Below are 18,976 nucleotides of genomic sequence, written 5' to 3'. Positions count from 1 at the left end.
TTTGCAATACTTCAGTTTTGAAAACAGAGATTTTAGCCGGCTTGTCAAACACCATTCTGTATATAATATTGCAGTATTTAAAAATACTGCAGTATTCTTCAAAACTGTGAAAAAACTTCACTCCCAAACACCCCTTAAATCTAGCCGCTTCTGTTTTTTTTCCTATTCCCGTCTAGCGGTCTGGATCCAATCATGCAGTCCAAGTGGCGCGTAAAATAGTCGCCACGATCAGGCTCAGGCCCACTTGTGACGAAAGGAAACAACTAGTCCGACCCATAGGCTCGGTCAGCCCACCCCAGACCCCAGACCTTTCCCCTTCCGTCCCCGGCCGGCGCCAACGCCACTCCAGTGAGCCGAGGGCGGAGACGGTCACGGTGGGCAGAGTGACACGCCGCACGCCTCTCCGCCCCGCTCCGCTCCAGATTGCGCGCACCCACCCATGGCGCTCGCCGCTTCCCACCACGGCCTCCTGCCCTTCGCCCCCGCTGCCACGCCTACCCCGTCACGGTGGCACCTGCGCTTCCGCGCCGCGCGCCCTCTGCCCCGCCCCGCCCGGAGGTGAGCGATCTGATCCCCGCGGGGCCCGTTTCCCTGACGTCGTGCTCGCCGCCTCGCGCTGGTCGGATATTGCTCGCTGGCAGCCTCGAGTCTCAGCGGGATTATCCACTTGCGTTACTCGTATTAGAGTGCCAATGGTCTCGTAGGTGCCGGCTTTAGTTCTCTTTTGCTATAGGGATTTTTTCTTCTCGACCGGGAAAAAAAATTCTATGCAGGACCGACACGTTTACATGACGATCTCCGTGCGTCCCTTTGTGTCTGTCCTAGCTGACGAAGTGACGATCAGTTGGATCGAACTCGCTTAAACAGCCGGATCGAACATCTCCGTGTACCATGTGCCGTGAGCAGATTGATTAGACGGAAGGATTTTAGCATCAGCATGATTGGACGCCTCTAGCCTGTGCTCCATGGGTTTTACTTATACATGATCTCTGCATAGATTTTGTTTTCCATTTAGACCGTCTAATTCAGTGTTGTTCATTGTTCGACGGTCTCGTAGAGTTCTCCGTTGATGATTTGATAGATTCGTGTATGTATATGGGAAATTTGCCTGCGCCTATGATAAGTTGTGCAGTAGTAGGATTCATTTGGGAAGTTATGTCTGCCATCTCGTATCTCTTCATCCCCAACTCTATTGTTTCTTAATTCCTAAGTTATAGTATATACATGATAGTAATAGATAGATCTGTCCTGTATAATACTTCCATGTTCTATATACACTGTATATGTACTAATAATCTTTGTCTTTTGTAAATCTTCCCAACATATGTACTAATAATCTTTGTGTTTTGTAAATCTTCCCAGAATTTGTTGCCAATCTATCAACTCAGCTAATGTGTTGGGAGTTTCTTCAACGGTACAATTTCACACGACTGGTTTAATCAGTGGCAGACGCCACTTCTGTATTTATTCAGTTTGCTTTTTAATGTGTATTCTTGGGAAAATTATCACCCCAGACATCTGATGAGGCAGTCCCAGTCCCAGTTGTCCAGATAGATCAGGACTCAGACCGTGATGCGACCATTGTGCAGCTAAGTTTTGGAGATCGCTTGGGGGCACTACTTGACACGGTATATATTTTACATGCGCCACTGATGCTGTCTTTACATTGTTGCTGCTCAAAATTGTGATGTTTAAGTTTTTGTCATATCTGCCAATTATTTTTCCTGGTATTCACTGTTTGCAGATGAAAGCACTCAAGGACCTTGGCCTTGATGTCACAAAAGGAAGTGTGACAACTGACTCAGCTGTCACACAAACAAAGTTCCACATCATGCGATTGTGGGTGCTTGCTCCTTTCTGTTTTATTTTTTACGTGCAGCATCTAGTTATGTGTGTCTATTAGGAAAACTAAAGAGAGCATTCGCTGTTCCTGCACATATGCATATACCTTTATTCAGCTTTGATGTGATTAATTCTATCCATGTACACACATGGATTTCTTGAAATACTCTTCCATTAATTTTTCATTTAGCCTAGTGTTTTCTTGAGATATTTGATAGTAATCACATAATCCTCTCACATATGCTTTGTCACATATCAATTATTCACAGTATTGGCATTCCTTCTTGAAAATCCCTTGTTCAATCTTAGATGGAAAAAATGGTGGAACCCTTGAGACTTCTGGACCATGATTCCATCTAAATACTATAGTGTTACATTAACCGCTGCATAATTTTTATTTGGATTAGTTAACAGTAATATTTTCCCTTCCCTTTTGTATGTATCTAGTGGGCGCAAGGTTGAGGACCCTGACATGTTAGAAAGGATTCGGCTAACCATCATCAACAACCTTCTCCAGTACCATCCTGTATGTTTCAGATTCTTATGTGTTACTCTGTATCGTTTTTTCTTTACCTATTTTTTACTATCTGATTGAATGTAACTAACACCGTAGTCATGTCATCCTTGTGTAGGAATCAAGTGAGAAGTTAGCCATGGGTGAATTTTTTGGGATAAAACCTCCTGAGAAGAAGGCAAGTGCAATACTGTAAGGTGCCGTTTGGTTCACATATTGGTAACGTAATGGGTAATCAATAAGTCAATAACGTTACATCATGTTTATTTAAGTCCAACCGTAATCACATATCACACTAAAAATGGATACCGTCCATTCAAACTTGTTACCGTTGGTACTCGAATGTGAATCATTATTATTACTATTTACGTTACATTTCGTGAATCAAACAACACTTAAGGGTTGATTTGGTGACAAGGGGATCACGGGGGGATTGGAGGGGATTGAGGGGGAAATTAACTAATTTCCCCCTCAATCCCCTCCAATCCTCCCGTAATCCCGGCTCACCAAATCAGCCCTAAAGTGTAATGCATTCCCATTCTGTAATTTCAGATGCTGTTCTGTATCGTGTTATCTCGGTTTGGCCATCTTTTTAACTATGATCTGTGAGTTATCACTATTTTAGGAAATGGAAATCTATAAACAGTTAGGCTACAAATTTTACTTTGTTATGCTATTGGTTTGTGCTTTGACCTTTGATACATTATTAAGCCTGAATTTGCATTCTTTGATTTATGAACTGGTAGGTAGATGTTGATATTGCAACACATATAGTTGTTGAAGATGACGGACCAAAAAGAAGGTTTGATTCTGTCTTAGCATGATCCAAGCACGTACTATCACTTTTAAATTAACTGTTATTTTGCATGTTTCATAGCATGTTGTCGTGTTATATATGTCAATCTTATTGTTTACATGCCCTCGTGTATTGTTTTATCCTAGAAGAAGTCCTACACATGTGAAAATAAGATTGACACCAAGTGATGTACGTCCCAAATATTCTGTAGTACAAAATGAATTAGCTATTCATGTACACCTGTACAGCATGGTATAAGCCAGAACATCTTAGGCTTGAGCCATGTTTAGGCTGCGACATGTAGTATCAGTTCCTGTAGAAAAAATTGGAAAAAAAGTATACATTACTTCTCACACAAACCAAATAATAGTAAATTGGATCTGGTTACAGAGCATAAAAAGTTTGAAGTGTCATAGATAGGCTGAGAACATGTAGGCATGAGCAACACAATACTACTTGAGGCCATCAATGTTGTTTTTCCTTCTTCAGCCTATGTAATTGTGTTATTCTTTTCCTCCTTAAATGCAAGGCAGAGCTCCTGCCCTTTTTCTTCCAATTTTTTTGTGTGCTTTGTAATATGATCATTAAGTCATTAACTGAGTCAGGTTTCTTTTAGCTCTATATTTTGCTTTTCATGTAAGAATCAGCTTCAATTCATTTTTTGTGCCTACCTATTAGTCTTATCCTTTGTTCATTTGAACTTTGATGTGTCTCAACATGTTTGAAATGCATATTTGTCCTTCCCTATGGATCACTTCCAACACAAGTAGAATCTGAATTCACTGTGTATGCCATTTGTTCATACAATGATGCACATTTCCTTCCTCATCGATTTCTGTTGGAATTCCCAGCATACTTTACATAGAGACCGCCGACCGGCCTGGCCTACTTCTTGAGATAATCAAGATCATCGCGGACACAAATATTGATGTGGAATCAGCTGAGATTGATACTGAAGTATGCTACGTTTCACCCCCCTTGCTTTTTATAGTCGCTAAGACCATTAAAGCCTGTTAGATGATATTTGGCATTCTGTACAGGGTTTGGTTGCGAAGGACAAGTTTCATGTAAGTTACAGAGGTGGAAAACTAAACAGCTCCTTATCTCAGGTCTACTTCCTTGGTCATTCGAGCAACATCATGACCATTTCCTTAATGTTATTTTTTTCTGTCTTCGTTGTGTTCACTTTGCACACTTTATTTTGCTTTTTATATAGGCGCTGACCAATTGCCTGCGTTATTACCTCCGAAGGCCTGAGACAGATGAAGACAGCTATTGATTGTTGTGTTTGTCGAACCTTCCTATAGTGCATTAGAATCAGAAACTTTGGCTTCAGTTCCTTCGCTATGGGCCCCTTGTACTGCTGCAAATGGAGTTTTCCATTGTAGCTGATAAAGTGCCGACAAGGTGCATCCATATGTGCATAGGTGGCACTGAATCGGGGCTCACTGGACCAGTTTGATATTGTAGTAATATATATACAGCTGGGAGCAACATAATTTAGGTTTCGATCATCATTATCCCATTTGATTCCTGTTATAAGGGATCACATTGGAAAACCCTCACATGATTGATGTTGTCTGTATTCTGTAAGTTGGTGCAATCCATTTGCATGTAAAACTCAGCTGCGTACTGTGGCGTTCTATGTAGTGGAATAAATAAAAGAGCATTACGAAATCACCGAGCAGCTTGCTCCTGCTTTCCAATCAGATGTGCTTATTGTTTACAGTCAATTGGAAGAGCTGCATTTTTACTCAACCTTTTGCACTAATGGCGAAATTGGGATGATCGTGAAGTTTGGGTTCTTCGGATATGCTCTGTTAGATTGTCTCCACTAGACAGGGCAATTTGAGCATATATTAACTGAATGCAAAATGCATGAGTTTGCCGTGGATTTAGAACCTCTGTTTTTTACTCGAAGTCTCATGTGGTTCCTTCGATGCCCTTTCTAGTTTGTATATGTAGTTGTATGTGTTGGCGCTGATCTGGGCAGCATCGATCACTCGGGGTGTACCGCCTGGCGGTACCCTCTGCGATGGCGCGGATGGTCCCTGGCCTGGGTGCATGAGCAGCACCTCCCCTGTGTTGTGTCGTTGTGTCGGACGGTCCGCGCATAGGGCCGGACGGTCCGCGATGACGTAGGGTCGTCTTTCTACTCGCTGGAATCTAGATCTTGCCTCCTGGGGAAGAGATCTTAGGACGCTCCGGGTCGACAGGTCACCTGGAGCATCCCCATACAACATGGAGTCGTCTAGGAATTAAAAGATCAATTCGAGCAAGAGGCTTTGGGTGAATAACTAGATCTTGCCCCCAGGAGGGTAAGATCCTAAAGGTTGTATTAGGGTCAGCAGGCCACTAAGATGGATCTAGACGATGTAGAGTTTAATGAGCGGAGATGGATATGCGGAAAGTTATAACTAGACTATGCTACATCTACTCCTAAGACAGGAATGATAAAGAAAGTAATTGATTCAATTAAATGTGTTCGTGGGTTCTCAATCAGTAGTATCCCTTCATATATATAGGGGGAATGTCTGGATCCGTTCCTATGCGATAGCTAACAAACCCCACATGATTAGATGGATAATTACGCATGAGATAAGGATAATCATCCGCGTTAATCTGATCGCGGGGGCGCAGACCGTCCGAGCCCTTGGGCCGGATCATCCGCCACTTTTAGTGTTCAACACATGCCCCTGCCTTTTGGTGGAGCTTGGCGAACCAAAAGCACCAGCGAACTTCAGAAACAATTGACCTCATGAATTATTTCGTTCCCAAAGTAAGGACTCAGATCGATGCAAGTTACCGGCTCTTGTGATTAGATAATATAAATATTTTTTATAGAACTTTTAATAACAGAGGTCGTTTCGGATTGCATCCTTTTCGGCCATGTCTGACTGATTAACATGCCAATAGACAAAAACTTGTGGTGCCTCCCAGCCCAAATAAGCAAATGGATTGGGCCAGTAATACGAATTCATCACCGTACTGCCCCACACATGAGTAGGACAACACATCAGCGATGGATAGACCGGGAAGCACCATGCCATCTCTGGAGGAGGATGACTAAACGATCTTGATTGTGCTACCTTTTGGGCCTTTCGCACAGATCGCCTTTTTGACTTCGTTTATTTTATTGGCCAGTTGTGTGGAACGACCTTCTTCATATATTTAGCAAGCAGCTTATCAAAAGTAGTGGCGACTCTGCTGAGTCGGCCATACGTCTTAGAAGTATTTTGCTTCCTAATACTTGTTTTGGAACGTTGTGGTCCGACGGTCTGAGGTTGCTGCTGCTTCTGGTCGTCTGCGGACCGTCCAGCCTTCATAGTCGGACTGTCCGCGCCTGTCTTGGACTGTCTGGCCTTAGTACCCGGACCGTCCGACGTACGCGGGTGTCCGATCGTGCTTGCCCCCCGATGCCTCCGGTCTTTCTTTTGTTCGGAGCCTTCTGAGTAACCACTCTGCGTGATATATTTGGCGTACATGGATCACCAATGACGATATTTTTATCTTTGCTTTTATCGGTTGCACATGGCCGAACTATGACTTTTTTTCCTCGTCGGCTCTAATGTGGTGATAGGGACAGGTGGCCTATCAATCTTCACCTCCTTTTGAAATCTCAACCGGCCTTCGTTTATAGCTGATTGTATTTGCCGACGAAAGACAACACAATCATTGGTGTTATGAAGAAAGGAGACATGTCATTTACAATATATACGCCCTTTTAATTCTTCAACCAGAGGAATTATATGTGACAATTTATTATTACCATGCTTAAATAACTCGTCAAATATTTTATCACACTTAATAATATTAAATGTGAACTTAACTTTCTCCTTTTGTGTCGAGTGAGGGTGAGCGCGAACAGAAGATTTGGCCTTAGCGGGCCAAACAAGCTCATCGACAAGTTACTTTTTCGACTCTTGGGGATTGGGTGGTCGGCTATCTTTATGCCGGCCCTTCGCACTAGGAGGATCACATGTGATTTCTGGTGCTCCGGATGGTCCGACCTGTGCTGCCGGACGGTTCGGTACTATTCTTGGATTGTCCGGTCACGCCGGGCAACACCTACGACCCTTGTGATGGGCTTTGTGTGACTCCGGACTGTCCGGCGTAGGGTGCCGGATGGTCTGACAGAGGGCCAGACGGTCCGAGATCGTGTGCGGACAGTCCGGCTGTGCTCAGGGTCGACCCACTGTTTAGCGAAGATGGCGATGACAGTCGTCATGGATATGAGTCCACCGGCCTACCAGAATATGTCTGAAAAAACCCATTTGTTGCCGATGTTATTGGCATAATTGTTTTGGTTCCCAATTCTCGTGACAAAGAATTAGACACGCACATTTTTTTAACTTGCACCTAAGTTCCTCTACATATTCTTCCACACTTTTAACCCGATATAAATAATTTTTAGGAGATTGAACAACGTCGGATGTCATGACGTTACTTACAGTGGGGTGACATATGAAATCTTTTAGGGAAATGTTCCTGAAAGTCGCCTAGAGGGGGGTGAATAGGGCGAATCTGAAATTTATAAACTTAAGCACAACTACAAGCCGGGTTAGCGTTAGAAATATAAACGAGTCCGAGAGAGAGGGTGAAAAACAAATCGCGGGCAAATAAAGAGCGAGACACGATGATTTGTTTTACCGAGGTTCGGTTCTTGCAAACCTACTCCTAGTTGAGGTGGTCACAAAGACCGGGTCTCTTTCAACCCTTTCCCTCTCTCAAACGGTCACTTAGACCGAGTGAGCTTCTCTTCTCAATCAAACGGAACACAAAGTTCCCGCAAGGATCACCACACAATTGGTGTCTCTTGCCTCGATTACAATTGAGTTTGATCACAAGAAAGAATGAGAAAGAAAAGAAGCAATCCAAGCGCAAGAGCTCAAATGAACACAAATGCCGCTCTCTCTAGTCACTATTTGATTTGGAGTGATTCCGGACTTGGGAGAGGATTTGATCTCTTTGGTTGTGTCTAGAATTGAATGCTATAGCTCTTGTAATGTGTTGAAGGTGGAAAACTTGGATGCCATTGAATGTGGGGTGGTTGGGGGTATTTATAGCCCCAACCACCAAAAGTGGCCGTTGGAAGGCTGTCTGTCGCATGGCGCACCGGACAGTCCGGTGCGCCAGCCACGTCAGCGGGCCGTTGGGTTCTGACCGTTGGAGCTCTGACAGGTGGGGCCACTAGGCTGTTCGATGGTGCACCGGACAGGTCCTGTAGACTGTCCGGTGCGCCTTCTGCGCGTCCTCTGTCCTCTGCGCGCGCAGGAGCGCATTAAATGCGTTGCAGTCGACCGTTGCGTGCGAAGTAACCGTTGCTCCGCTGGCACACCGGACAGTCCGGTGTGACACCGGACACAGTCCGGTGCTTCACCGGACAGTCCGGTGAATTATAGCAGAGCGGCCTCCCATTTTCCCGAAGGTGAAGAGTTCAGTGTCGAGTTCCCTGGTGCACCGGACAGTCCGGTGCGCCAGACCAGGGTGCCTTTGGGATGTCTTTAGCTCTCTTTGTTTGAACCCATCTTTGGTCTTTTTATTGGCTTATTGTGAACCTTTGGCACCTGTAAAACTTATAGACTAGAGCAAACTAGTTAGTCCAATTATTTGTGTTGGGCAATTCAACCACCAAAATCAATTTAGGAAAAGGTGTAAGCCTATTTCCCTTTCAATCTCCCCCTTTTTGGTGATTGATGCCAACACAAACCAAAGCAAATATAGAAATTCATACTTGAACTAGTTTGCATAATTGTAAGTGCAAAAGGTTACTAAGAATTTGAACCAATAAATTCTCATAAGATATGCATGGATTGTTTCTTTATATTTTTAACATTTTAGACCACGCTTGCACCACATGTTTTGTTTTTGCTAATTATTTTGTAAATTCTTTTCAAAGTTCTTTTGCAAATAGTCAAAGAATGAATGAGTAAGATTTTGAGAAGCATTTTTAAGATTTGAAATTTTCTCCCCCTGTTTCAAATGCTTTTCCTTTGACTAAACAAAACTCCCCCTCAATAAAATCCTCCTCTTAGTGTTCAAGAGGGTTTTAGATATTAGTTTTTGAAGAGGGCGTTCCAATTTGAAATTCTATAAAAAATAAGATACCGATTGAAAAATTCATCATTTTAAAAAAAATCTTTTCTTAACTCTATTTTTGAAAATTGGTGGTGGTGCGGTCCTTTTGCTTTGGGCTAATACTTTCTCCCCCTTTGGCATGAATCGCCAAAAACGGATACTTGAGTGAAATATAAGCCCTAGTACTACTTTCTCCCCCTTTGGCGAACGAAATATTGAGTGAAGATTATACCAAAGACGGAGAGATGCTCGGAGCGACGGCGAAGGACAAATGATTTGATGGAGTGGAGTGGAAGCCTTTGTCTTCGCCGAAGATTCCAATTCCCTTTCAATCTATGACTTGGTTTGAAATACACTTGAAAACACATTAGTCATAGCACATGAAAGCGGTATGATCAAGGGTATATTAATGAGCTATGTGTGCAAAACATCAAAAGAAATTCCGAGAATCAAGAATATTTAGCTCATGCCTAAGTTTGTTAAATGTTTGTTCATCTAATGGCTTGGTAAAGATATCGGCTAATTGTTCTTTGGTGTGAATATAAGCAATCTCGATATCCCCCTTTTGTTCGTGATCCCTTAAGAAATGATACCGAATGGCTATGTGTTTAGTGCGGCTATGCTCAACGGGATTATCCGCCATGCGGATTGCACTCTCATTATCACATAGAAGAGGAACTTTGGTTAATTTGTAACCATAGTCCCTAAGGGTTTGCCTCATCCAAAGTAATTGCGCGCAACAAGGGCCTGCGGCAATATACTCGGCTTCGGCGGTAGAAAGAGCGACGGAATTTTGCTTCTTTGAAGCCTAAGACACCAGAGACCTTCCCAAGTGAGAGCACCTAGAGGGGGGGGTGAATAGGTGATCCTGTAAAAACTTGAAACTTAAAGCCACAAACTTGATTAAGTGTTAGCGCAATGAAATCAAGTGGCTAAGGAGAGCTCTTGTGAACCACAATTGACACAGTGAGAACAAGCACAAGAGACACAGAGATTTATCCCGTGGTTCGGCCAAGTACAACACTTGCCTAGTCCACGTTGTGGCGTCCCAATGGACGAGAGTTGCACTCAACTCCTTTCAAGTGATCCAATGATCAACTTGAATACCACGGTGTTTTTTTCCTTTACTCTTTCCCGTTTGCGAGGAATCTCCACAACTTGGAGCCTCTCGCCCTTACAATGAGATGATCACAAAGAAGCACAGATGTAAGAGTGGGAAGAGCAACACACACAAGCCTCAAAGCACGAGCACAAACACGCACACAAGTCACAACTTGAGCTCTAAGATCACACACGGAGTTCTCAACTCAAGAAGAGCTCAAATTGCTATCACAACAAATCAAATGCGCTAGAGAGATGTCTTGGTGCTAAGAGATGATCAAAGAATGCTTGGTGTACTCCTTCATGCGCCTAGGGGTCCCTTTTATAGCCCCAAGGCAGCTAGGAGCCGTTGAGAGCAATCCAAGAAGGCAAATCTTGCCTTCTATCGACTGGTGCACCGGACAGTCCGGTGCACCACCGGACACTGTCTGGTGCAGATTTCTTTCCTATTCTAGCGTAGCCGACCGTTGACGATTTGGAGCCGTTGGCGCACCGGACACTGTCCGGTGCCCCGTTCAGACCGTTGGCCCGGCCACGCGTCATGCGCGGATTGCGCGGCCGACTGTTGGCTCGGCCGACCGTTGGCTCACCGGACAGTCCGGTGCACCACCGGACAGTCCGGTGATTTTTAGCCGTACGCCGCCGTCGAGACCCGAGAGCAGGCAGTTCACCAGACACCAGCCTGGCGCACTGGACACTGTCCGGTGCACCTAGACTGAGCAGAGTCTTGGCTGCTCGAGCCAAGTCTTTTCCATTTGTCTTTTCTCTGATTCTAGCACTTAGACAAATATATTAGTATACAAAAACAAATATACTAAGTCTAGAATCATACCTTTGTATTGATTTGCACTTTGTCCACCATTTGGCATAGTTTAACACATAACCATTTGTGTTGGACACTTAATCACCAAAATACTTAGAAATGGCCCAAGGGCACATTTCCCTTTCAATCTCCCCCTTTTTGGTGATTTATGCCAACACAACAAAAAGCAACATATAGAAGTGCAACATCAATGCAAATTAGAACAAGAATTTGTTTTGATTCAAATTTGGCATATTTGGATCATTCTTTGCCACCACTTGGTTTGTTTTTGCAAATCAAACTCAATTTCCTTTCTCTAAGTCAAATTCACTTGTTGAGGCATAGAGAAAGGTATTCCAAGAGAAATTGATCAAGGATTCAAAAACTCCCCCTTTTCCCATAATCAAACATTCTCTCCACAAGAGACCAACTTTTGACAAGAAGAGACATTAAGAGAATTTTGCCAAAAAAACTCTAACTCTACTATTTTCATAATTCTCAAGTGGTAGCTGATCCATTTCTTGCTTTGGCCTTATTTTCTCCCCCTTTGGCATCAAGCACCAAAACGGGATCAATCTTGGCCCTTTTAACCTCATTGCCTCACCAAAATTGTCAATTAAGAGCAAAAGGCAATAAGAGACATGGAGATGAACTTGGAGTAAGTTACCCTCTCATCGGAGTGCAGTGGAAGTCTTTCATGGTCCAAGTCCACCTTTCCCTTTCAATACACCTTTGAGACTAATTTAAGAACACTCAAGCACATGGTTAGTCTCAAAGAGTCAAGTTGTAGCATGCCTCCCCCTAAATATGTGCACACTTGCAAATGGACTTGTGAGGTCCGGGGAGTGCTTGTACAACTTGAGCATCATAAATAAACAACAAAATGCATAAGGAACATGATCAAGGCATAAAACACATGTATGCTATAAATCAATCCAAGTTCCGCGAATCTAAGACATTTAGCTCACTACGCAGCCTGCAAAAGGTTGACTCATCTAGAGGCTTGGTAAAGATATCGGCTAGCTGGTTCTCGGTGCTCACATAAAACACTTCGATATCTCCCTTTTGCTGGTGGTCTCTCAAAAAGTGATGCCGGATGTCTATGTGCTTTGTGCGGTTGTGTTCAACAGGATTATCCGCCATGCGGATTGCACTCTCATTGTCACATAGGAGTGGGACTTTGCTCAGATTGTAGCCGAAGTCCCTAAGGGTTTGCCTCATCCAAAGTAGTTGCGCGCAACACTGTCCTACGGCAACATACTCGGCCTCAGTGGTGGATAGGGCAATGGAAGTTTGTTTCTTAGAACTCCAAGACATCAGGGACCTTCCTAAGAATTGGCACATCCCTAATGTACTCTTCCTATCAACCTTACATCCAGCATAATCGGAGTCTGAATATCCAATTAAGTCAAAGGTAGACCCCTTTGGATACCAGATCCCGAAGCAAGGCGTAGCGACTAAATATCTAAGAATTCGCTTCACAGCCACTAAGTGACACTCCCTTGGATCGGATTGAAATCTAGCACACATGCATACACTAAGCTTAATATTCAGTCTACTAGCACATAAGTAAAGCAAGGAACCTATCATAGACCGGTATGCTTTTTGATCAACAGACTTACCTCCTTTGTTGAGGTCGACGTGTCCGTCAGTTCCCATTGGAGTCTTTGCGGGCTTGGCGTCCTTCATCCCAAACCGCTTGATCAAGTCTTGCGTGTACTTCGTTTGGGAGATGAAAGTGCAGTCCTTGAGTTGCTTCACTTGGAACCCAAGGAAGTAGTTCAACTCGCCCATCATCGACATTTCAAACTTTTGAGTCATCACCCTGCTAAACTCTTCACAAGACTTTTGGTTAGTAGAACCAAATATTATGTCATCGACATAAATTTGGCACACAAATAAGTCACCATCACAAGTCTTAGTGAATAAAGTTGGATCGGCTTTCCCAACCTTGAAAGCATTAGCAATTAAAAAGTCTCTAAGGCATTCATACCATGCTCTTGGGGCTTGCTTAAGTCCATAGAGCGCCTTAGAGAGCTTACACACGTGGTCGGGATATTGTTCATCCTCAAATCCAGGGGGTTGCTCTACGTACACCTCCTCCTTGATTGGCCCGTTGAGGAAAGCGCTCTTCACATCCATTTAGAATAACCTGAAAGAATGGTGAGCGACATAGGCTAACAATATGTGAATAGACTCTAGCCTAGCCACAGGAGCAAAAGTCTCCTCAAAGTCCAAACCTGTGACTTGGGCATAACCTTTTGCCACAATTCTAGCCTTGTTCCTTGTCACCACTCCATGCTCGTCTTGTTTGTTGCGGAACACCCACTTGGTTCCCACAACGTTTTGCTTTGGACGTGGCACCAGGGTCCAAACTTCATTCCGCTTGAAATTGTTGAGCTCCTCCTGCATGGCCAACACCCAGTCTAGATCTAGCAAGGCCTCTTCTACCCTGAAAGGCTCAATCGAAGAGACAAAAGAGTAATGCTCACAAAAATTAACTAATATAGAGCGAGTAGTTACTCCCTTGCTAATATCACCCAATATCTGGTCGACGGGATGATTCCTTTGAATCGTCGCTCGAACTTGAGTTGGATGGGCATGTTGTGATTCTTCCTCCATAACATGATCATCTTGTGCTCCCCCTTGATCACACGCCTCTTCTTGATGAACCTGTTCATCGTCTTGAGTTGGGGGTTGCACCATTATTGAGGAAGAAGGTTGATCTTGCTCTTGGTGTTCCTGTGGTCGCACATCTCCAATCGCCATGGTGCGTATTGCGGCCGTTGGAACGTTTTCTTCATCTACATCATCAAGATCGACAACTTGCTCTCTCGGAGAGCCATTAGTCTCATCAAATACAACGTCGCTAGAGACTTCAACCAAACCCGATGATTTGTTGAAGACCCTATACGCCTTTGTATTTGAGTCATAACCTAACAAAAACCCTTCTACAGCTTTGGGAGCAAACTTAGAATTTCTACCTTTCTTCACTAGAATGTAACATTTGCTCCCAAAAACACGAAAGTATGACACATTGAGTTTGTTACCGGTTAGGAGTTCATACGACGTCTTCTTGAGGAGGCGATGAAGGTAGACCCGGTTTATGGCGTGGCAAGCCGTGTTCACGGCTTCCGACCAAAACCGCTCGGGGGTCTTGAACTCTCCAAGCATCATCCTCGCCATGTCAATGAGTGTCCTGTTCTTCCTCTCTACCACACCATTTTGCTGTGGTGTGTAGGGAGCGGAGAACTCGTTCTTGATTCCTTCCTCCTCAAGGTACTCCTCCACTTGAAGGTTCTTGAACTCGAACCCGTTGTCGCTCCTTATCTTCTTTACCTTGAGCTCAAACTCATTTTGAGCTCTCCTTAGGAAGCACTTGAGGGTCCCTTGGGTTTCTGTTTTATCCTGCAAAAAGAATACCCAAGTGAAGCGGGAAAAGTCATCAACTATAACAAGACCATACTTACTTCCTCCTATGCTTAGGTAGGCGACGGGTCCGAAGAGGTCCATATGAAGTAACTCCAGAGGTCTTGATGTGGTCATTATGCTGTGATGAGCACTTCCCACCTGTTTACCTGCTTGACAAGCTGCACAAGGTCTATCTTTTTCGAAAGTCACATTTGTTAGTCCTAACACATGTTCTCCCTTTAGAAGTTTGTGAAGGTTCATCATCCCCACATGTGCTAGACGACGATGCCACAACCAGCCCATGCTAGTCTTAGCAAGTAAACATGCATCTAGACCGGCCTCCTCTTTTGCAAAATCAACTAAATAGAGTTTGCCGTCTAGTACACCCTTAAAAGCTAATGAACCATCACTCCTTCTAAAGACTGACACATCTACATTTGTGAATAAGCAATTATAACCCATATTACATAATTGACTAACGGACAACAAGTTATATCCGAGCGATTCTACTAAAAACACATTAGAAATGGAATGCTCGGATGAAATTGCTATTTTTCCTAGTCCTTTAACCTTGCCTTGGTTCCCATCACCGAATATGATTGAATCTTAGGAGTCCTTGTTCTTGACGTAGGAGGTGAACATCTTCTTCTCCCCCGTCATGTGGTTTGTGCATCCGCTGTCGATAATCCAGCTTGAGCCCCCGGATGCATAAACCTGCAAGGCAAATTTAGGCTTGGGTCTTAGGTACCCAACTTTTGTTGGGTCCTACAAGGTTAGTGACAATAGCCTTAGGGACCCAAATGCAAGTTTTATCTCCCTTGCACTTTGCCCCTAATTTCCTAGCAATCACTTTCTTATCCTTTCTACAAATTACAAAGGAAGTATTGCAAGCATGATAAATTGTAGAAGGTTCATTACTTGCTTTCCTAGGTACATGAACAACATTTCTCCTAGGCATGTGATGAATAACATTTTTTCTAGGCATATCATGCACAATAGAAGAACTAGAAGCAGGCATAGCATATGAATCATAAGAATAATTCTTATAAGCATTTCTAGAGAATTTTTTATCACTATAAATGAAAGCATGATTCTTTTGAACACTATTAGCCATAGGAGCCTTCCCTTTCTCCTTGGCGGAGATGGGAGCCTTATGGCTTGTTAAGTTCTTGGCTTCCCTCTTAAAGCCAAGTCCATCCTTAATTGAGGGGTGTCTACCAACAGTGTAGGCATCACTTGCAAATTTTAGTTTATCAAATTCATTTTTGCTAGTCTTAAGTTGGGCATTAAGACTAGCCACTTCACCATTTAGTAGAAGTAAGGTGCTCAACACATGCATCAACATTAAAGTCCTTACACCTATTGCAAATCACTACATGTTCTACACAAGAACTGGATCTATTTGCTACTTCTAGCTTAGCATTTAAATCATCATTAACACTTTTTAAACTAGAAATAGTCTCATGGCAAGTAGATAATTCACAAGAAAGCATTTCATTCCTTTTGACTTCTAAAGCAAGAGATTTTTGGACATCTACAAATTTATCATGCTCTTCATACAAAAGATCCTCTTGCTTTTCTAACAATCTATTCTTGTCATTCAAAGCATCAATTAATTCATTGATTTTATCAATTTTAGTTCTATCTAAACCTTTGAATAAACTCGCATAGTCTATTTCATCATCGCTAGATTCATCATCACTTGAAGAGGCATATGTAATAGTGTTCCTAGTGCATACCTTCTTTTCCTTTGCCATGAGGCAGGTGTGATGCTCGTTGGGGAAGAGGGATGATTTGTTGAAGGCTGAGGTGGCAAGTCCTTCGTCGTCGGATGAAGAGCAATCCGAGTCCCACTCTTTGCCAAGATGTGCCTCGCCCTTCGCTTTCTTGTAAGTCTTCTTCTTTTCCCTCTTCTTTGCTTGATCCTGGTCACTATCATTATCAGGACAGTTAGCAATAAAGTGACCAACCTTACCACACTTGAAGCAGGAGTGCTTCCCCTTCGTCTTGCTCTTGTTGGGGTGCTCCTTGCGACCGTTGAGCGCCGTGTTGAAGTGCTTGATGATGAGGGCCATTTCATCTTCATTTAGCCCGGCCGCCTCAACTTGCACCACCTTGCTAGGTAGCGCCTCCCTGCTACTTGTTGCTTTGAGAGCAACGGTTTGAGGCTCGTAGATTAGGCCATTCAACGCCTCATCAACGTATCTCGCCTCCTTGATCATCATTCGCCCACTTACAATCTTTCCGAGTATTTCCTCGGGCGTCATCTTGATGTACCTAGTATTCTCACGAATAGAGTTTACAAGATGAGGATCAAGGACAGTGAAGGACCTTAGCATAAGTCGGACGACATCGTGGTCCGTCCATCTCGTGCTTCCATAGCTTCTTATCTTGTTGACCAGGGTCTTGAGCCTATTGTACATTTGAGTTGGCTCCTCTCCCCTGATCATTGCGAACCTTCCTAGTTCGCCTTCCACCAACTCCATCTTGGTGAGCATGGTGACGTCGTTCCCCTCATGCGAGATCTTGAGGGTGTTCCAAATCTGCTTGGCGTTGTCCAAGCCACTCACCTTATTGTACTCTTCCCTGCACAAGGATGCTAAAAGAACAGTAGTAGCTTGTGCATTTTTATGGATTTGTTCATTGATAAACATGGAGTTATCCGAATTATCAAATCGCATCCCATTTTCTACTATCTCCCATATACTTGGATGAAGAGAAAACAAGTGGCTACGCATTTTGTGACTCCAAAATCCGTAGTCCTCTCCATCAAAGTGTGGAGGTTTACCAAGTGGAATGGAGAACAAATGAGCATTGGAATTATGCGGAATACGAGAATAATCGAAAGAAAAGTTCGAGTTAACCGTTTTCTTTTTCTCCTCGTATTCGTCATCCTTTTGAGAAGAGGAAGATTCGTCGCTGTCATAGTAGACAATCTTCTTGATGCGCCTCTTCTTCTTTCCATCCTTCTTCTTTTGACTTGAGCCCGAGTCAGTGGGCTTGTCGTCTTTTGGCTCATTGATGAAGGATTCCTTCTCCTTGTCGTCGATCACCATCCCCTTTCCCTTAGGATCCATCTCTTCGGGCAATTAGTCCCTTCCGTGAAGAGAACTGCTCCGATACCAATTGAGAGCACCTAGAGGGGGGTGAATAGGTGATCCTGTAAAAACTTGAAACTTAAAGCCACAAACTTGATTAAGTGTTAGCACAATGAAATCAAGTGGCTAAGGAGAGCTCTTGTGAACCACAATTGACACAGTGAGAACAAGCACAAGAGACACAGAGATTTATCCCGTGGTTCGGCCAAGTACACCACTTGCCTAGTCCACGTTGTGGCATCCCAATGGACGAGAGTTGCACTCAACTCCTTTCAAGTGATCCAATGATCAACTTGAATACCACGGTGTTCTTTTTCCTTTACTCTTTCCCGTTTGCGAGGAATCTCCACAACTTGGAGCCTCTCGCCCTTACAATGAGATGATCACAAAGAAGCACAGATGTAAGAGTGGGAAGAGCAACACACACAAGCCTCAAAGCACGAGCACAAATATGCACACAAGTCACAACTTGTGCTCTAAGATCACACACGGAGTTCTCAACTCAAGAAGAGCTCAAATTGCTATCACAACAAATCAAATGCGCTAGAGAGATGTCTTGGTGCTAAGAGATGATCAAAGAATGCTTGGTGTACTCCTTCATGCGCCTAGGGGTCCCTTTTATAGCCCCAAGGCAGCTAGGAGCCGTTGAGAGCAATCCAGGAAGGCAAATCTTGCCTTCTGTCGACTGGTGCACCGGACAGTCCGGTGCACCACCGGACATTGTCCAGTGCAGATTTCTTTCCTATTCTGGCGCAGCCAACCGTTGACGATTTGGAGCCGTTGGCGCACCAGACATTGTCCGGTGCCCCCTTCAGACCGTTGGCCCGGCCACGCGTCACGTGCGGATTGCGCGGTCGACTGTTGGCTCACCGAACAGTCCGGTGCACCACCGGACAGTCTAGTGATTTTTAGCCGTACGCCGCCATCGAGACCCGAGAGCAGGCAGTTCACCAGACGCCAGCCTGGCGCACCGGACACTGTCCGGTGCACCACCGGACAGTCCGGTGCACCCAGACTGAGCAGAGTCTTGGGCTCTTGGCTACTCGAGCCAAGTCTTTTCCATTTGTCTTTTCTCTGATTCTAGCACTTAGACAAATATGTTAGTACACAAAAACAAATGTACTAAGTCTAGAATCATACCTTTGTATTGATTTGCAGTTTGTCCACCATTTGGCATAGTTTAACACATAACCATTTGTGTTCGACACTTAATCACCAAAATACTTAGAAATGGCCCAAGGGCACATACCAAATTACTTAGAAATGGCCCAAGGGCACATTTCCCTTTCACCAAGAACTGGCAAGTCCCCGATGTGCTCTTTCTATTAATTTTA

At 43.9% G+C, this 18,976-nt stretch overlaps 1 protein-coding gene across 1 annotated transcript; it reads left to right on the top strand.

Annotated features, from left to right (window-relative positions):
• The first annotated feature begins 246 nt into the window (after positions 1-246).
• On the top strand, positions 247-4,861 carry LOC103649523 (ACT domain-containing protein ACR12). The gene is made up of 10 exons (XM_008675242.3): positions 247-558; positions 1,363-1,414; positions 1,515-1,628; positions 1,745-1,839; positions 2,290-2,368; positions 2,475-2,534; positions 3,103-3,158; positions 4,004-4,109; positions 4,193-4,261; positions 4,369-4,861. Exons 1-10 carry the CDS (start codon positions 440-442, stop codon positions 4,429-4,431), a joined length of 813 nt encoding a protein of 270 aa, XP_008673464.1. The 5' UTR covers positions 247-439; the 3' UTR covers positions 4,432-4,861.
• The last annotated feature ends 14,115 nt before the right edge of the window (positions 4,862-18,976 follow it).

Source organism: Zea mays, chromosome 3, assembly GCF_902167145.1.
Source record: "Zea mays cultivar B73 chromosome 3, Zm-B73-REFERENCE-NAM-5.0, whole genome shotgun sequence".
NCBI classification, from domain to species: domain Eukaryota; kingdom Viridiplantae; phylum Streptophyta; class Magnoliopsida; order Poales; family Poaceae; genus Zea; species Zea mays.
Note: the sequence above shows the minus strand (reverse complement) of the source record. Positions and strands in the feature narration are given on the sequence as shown.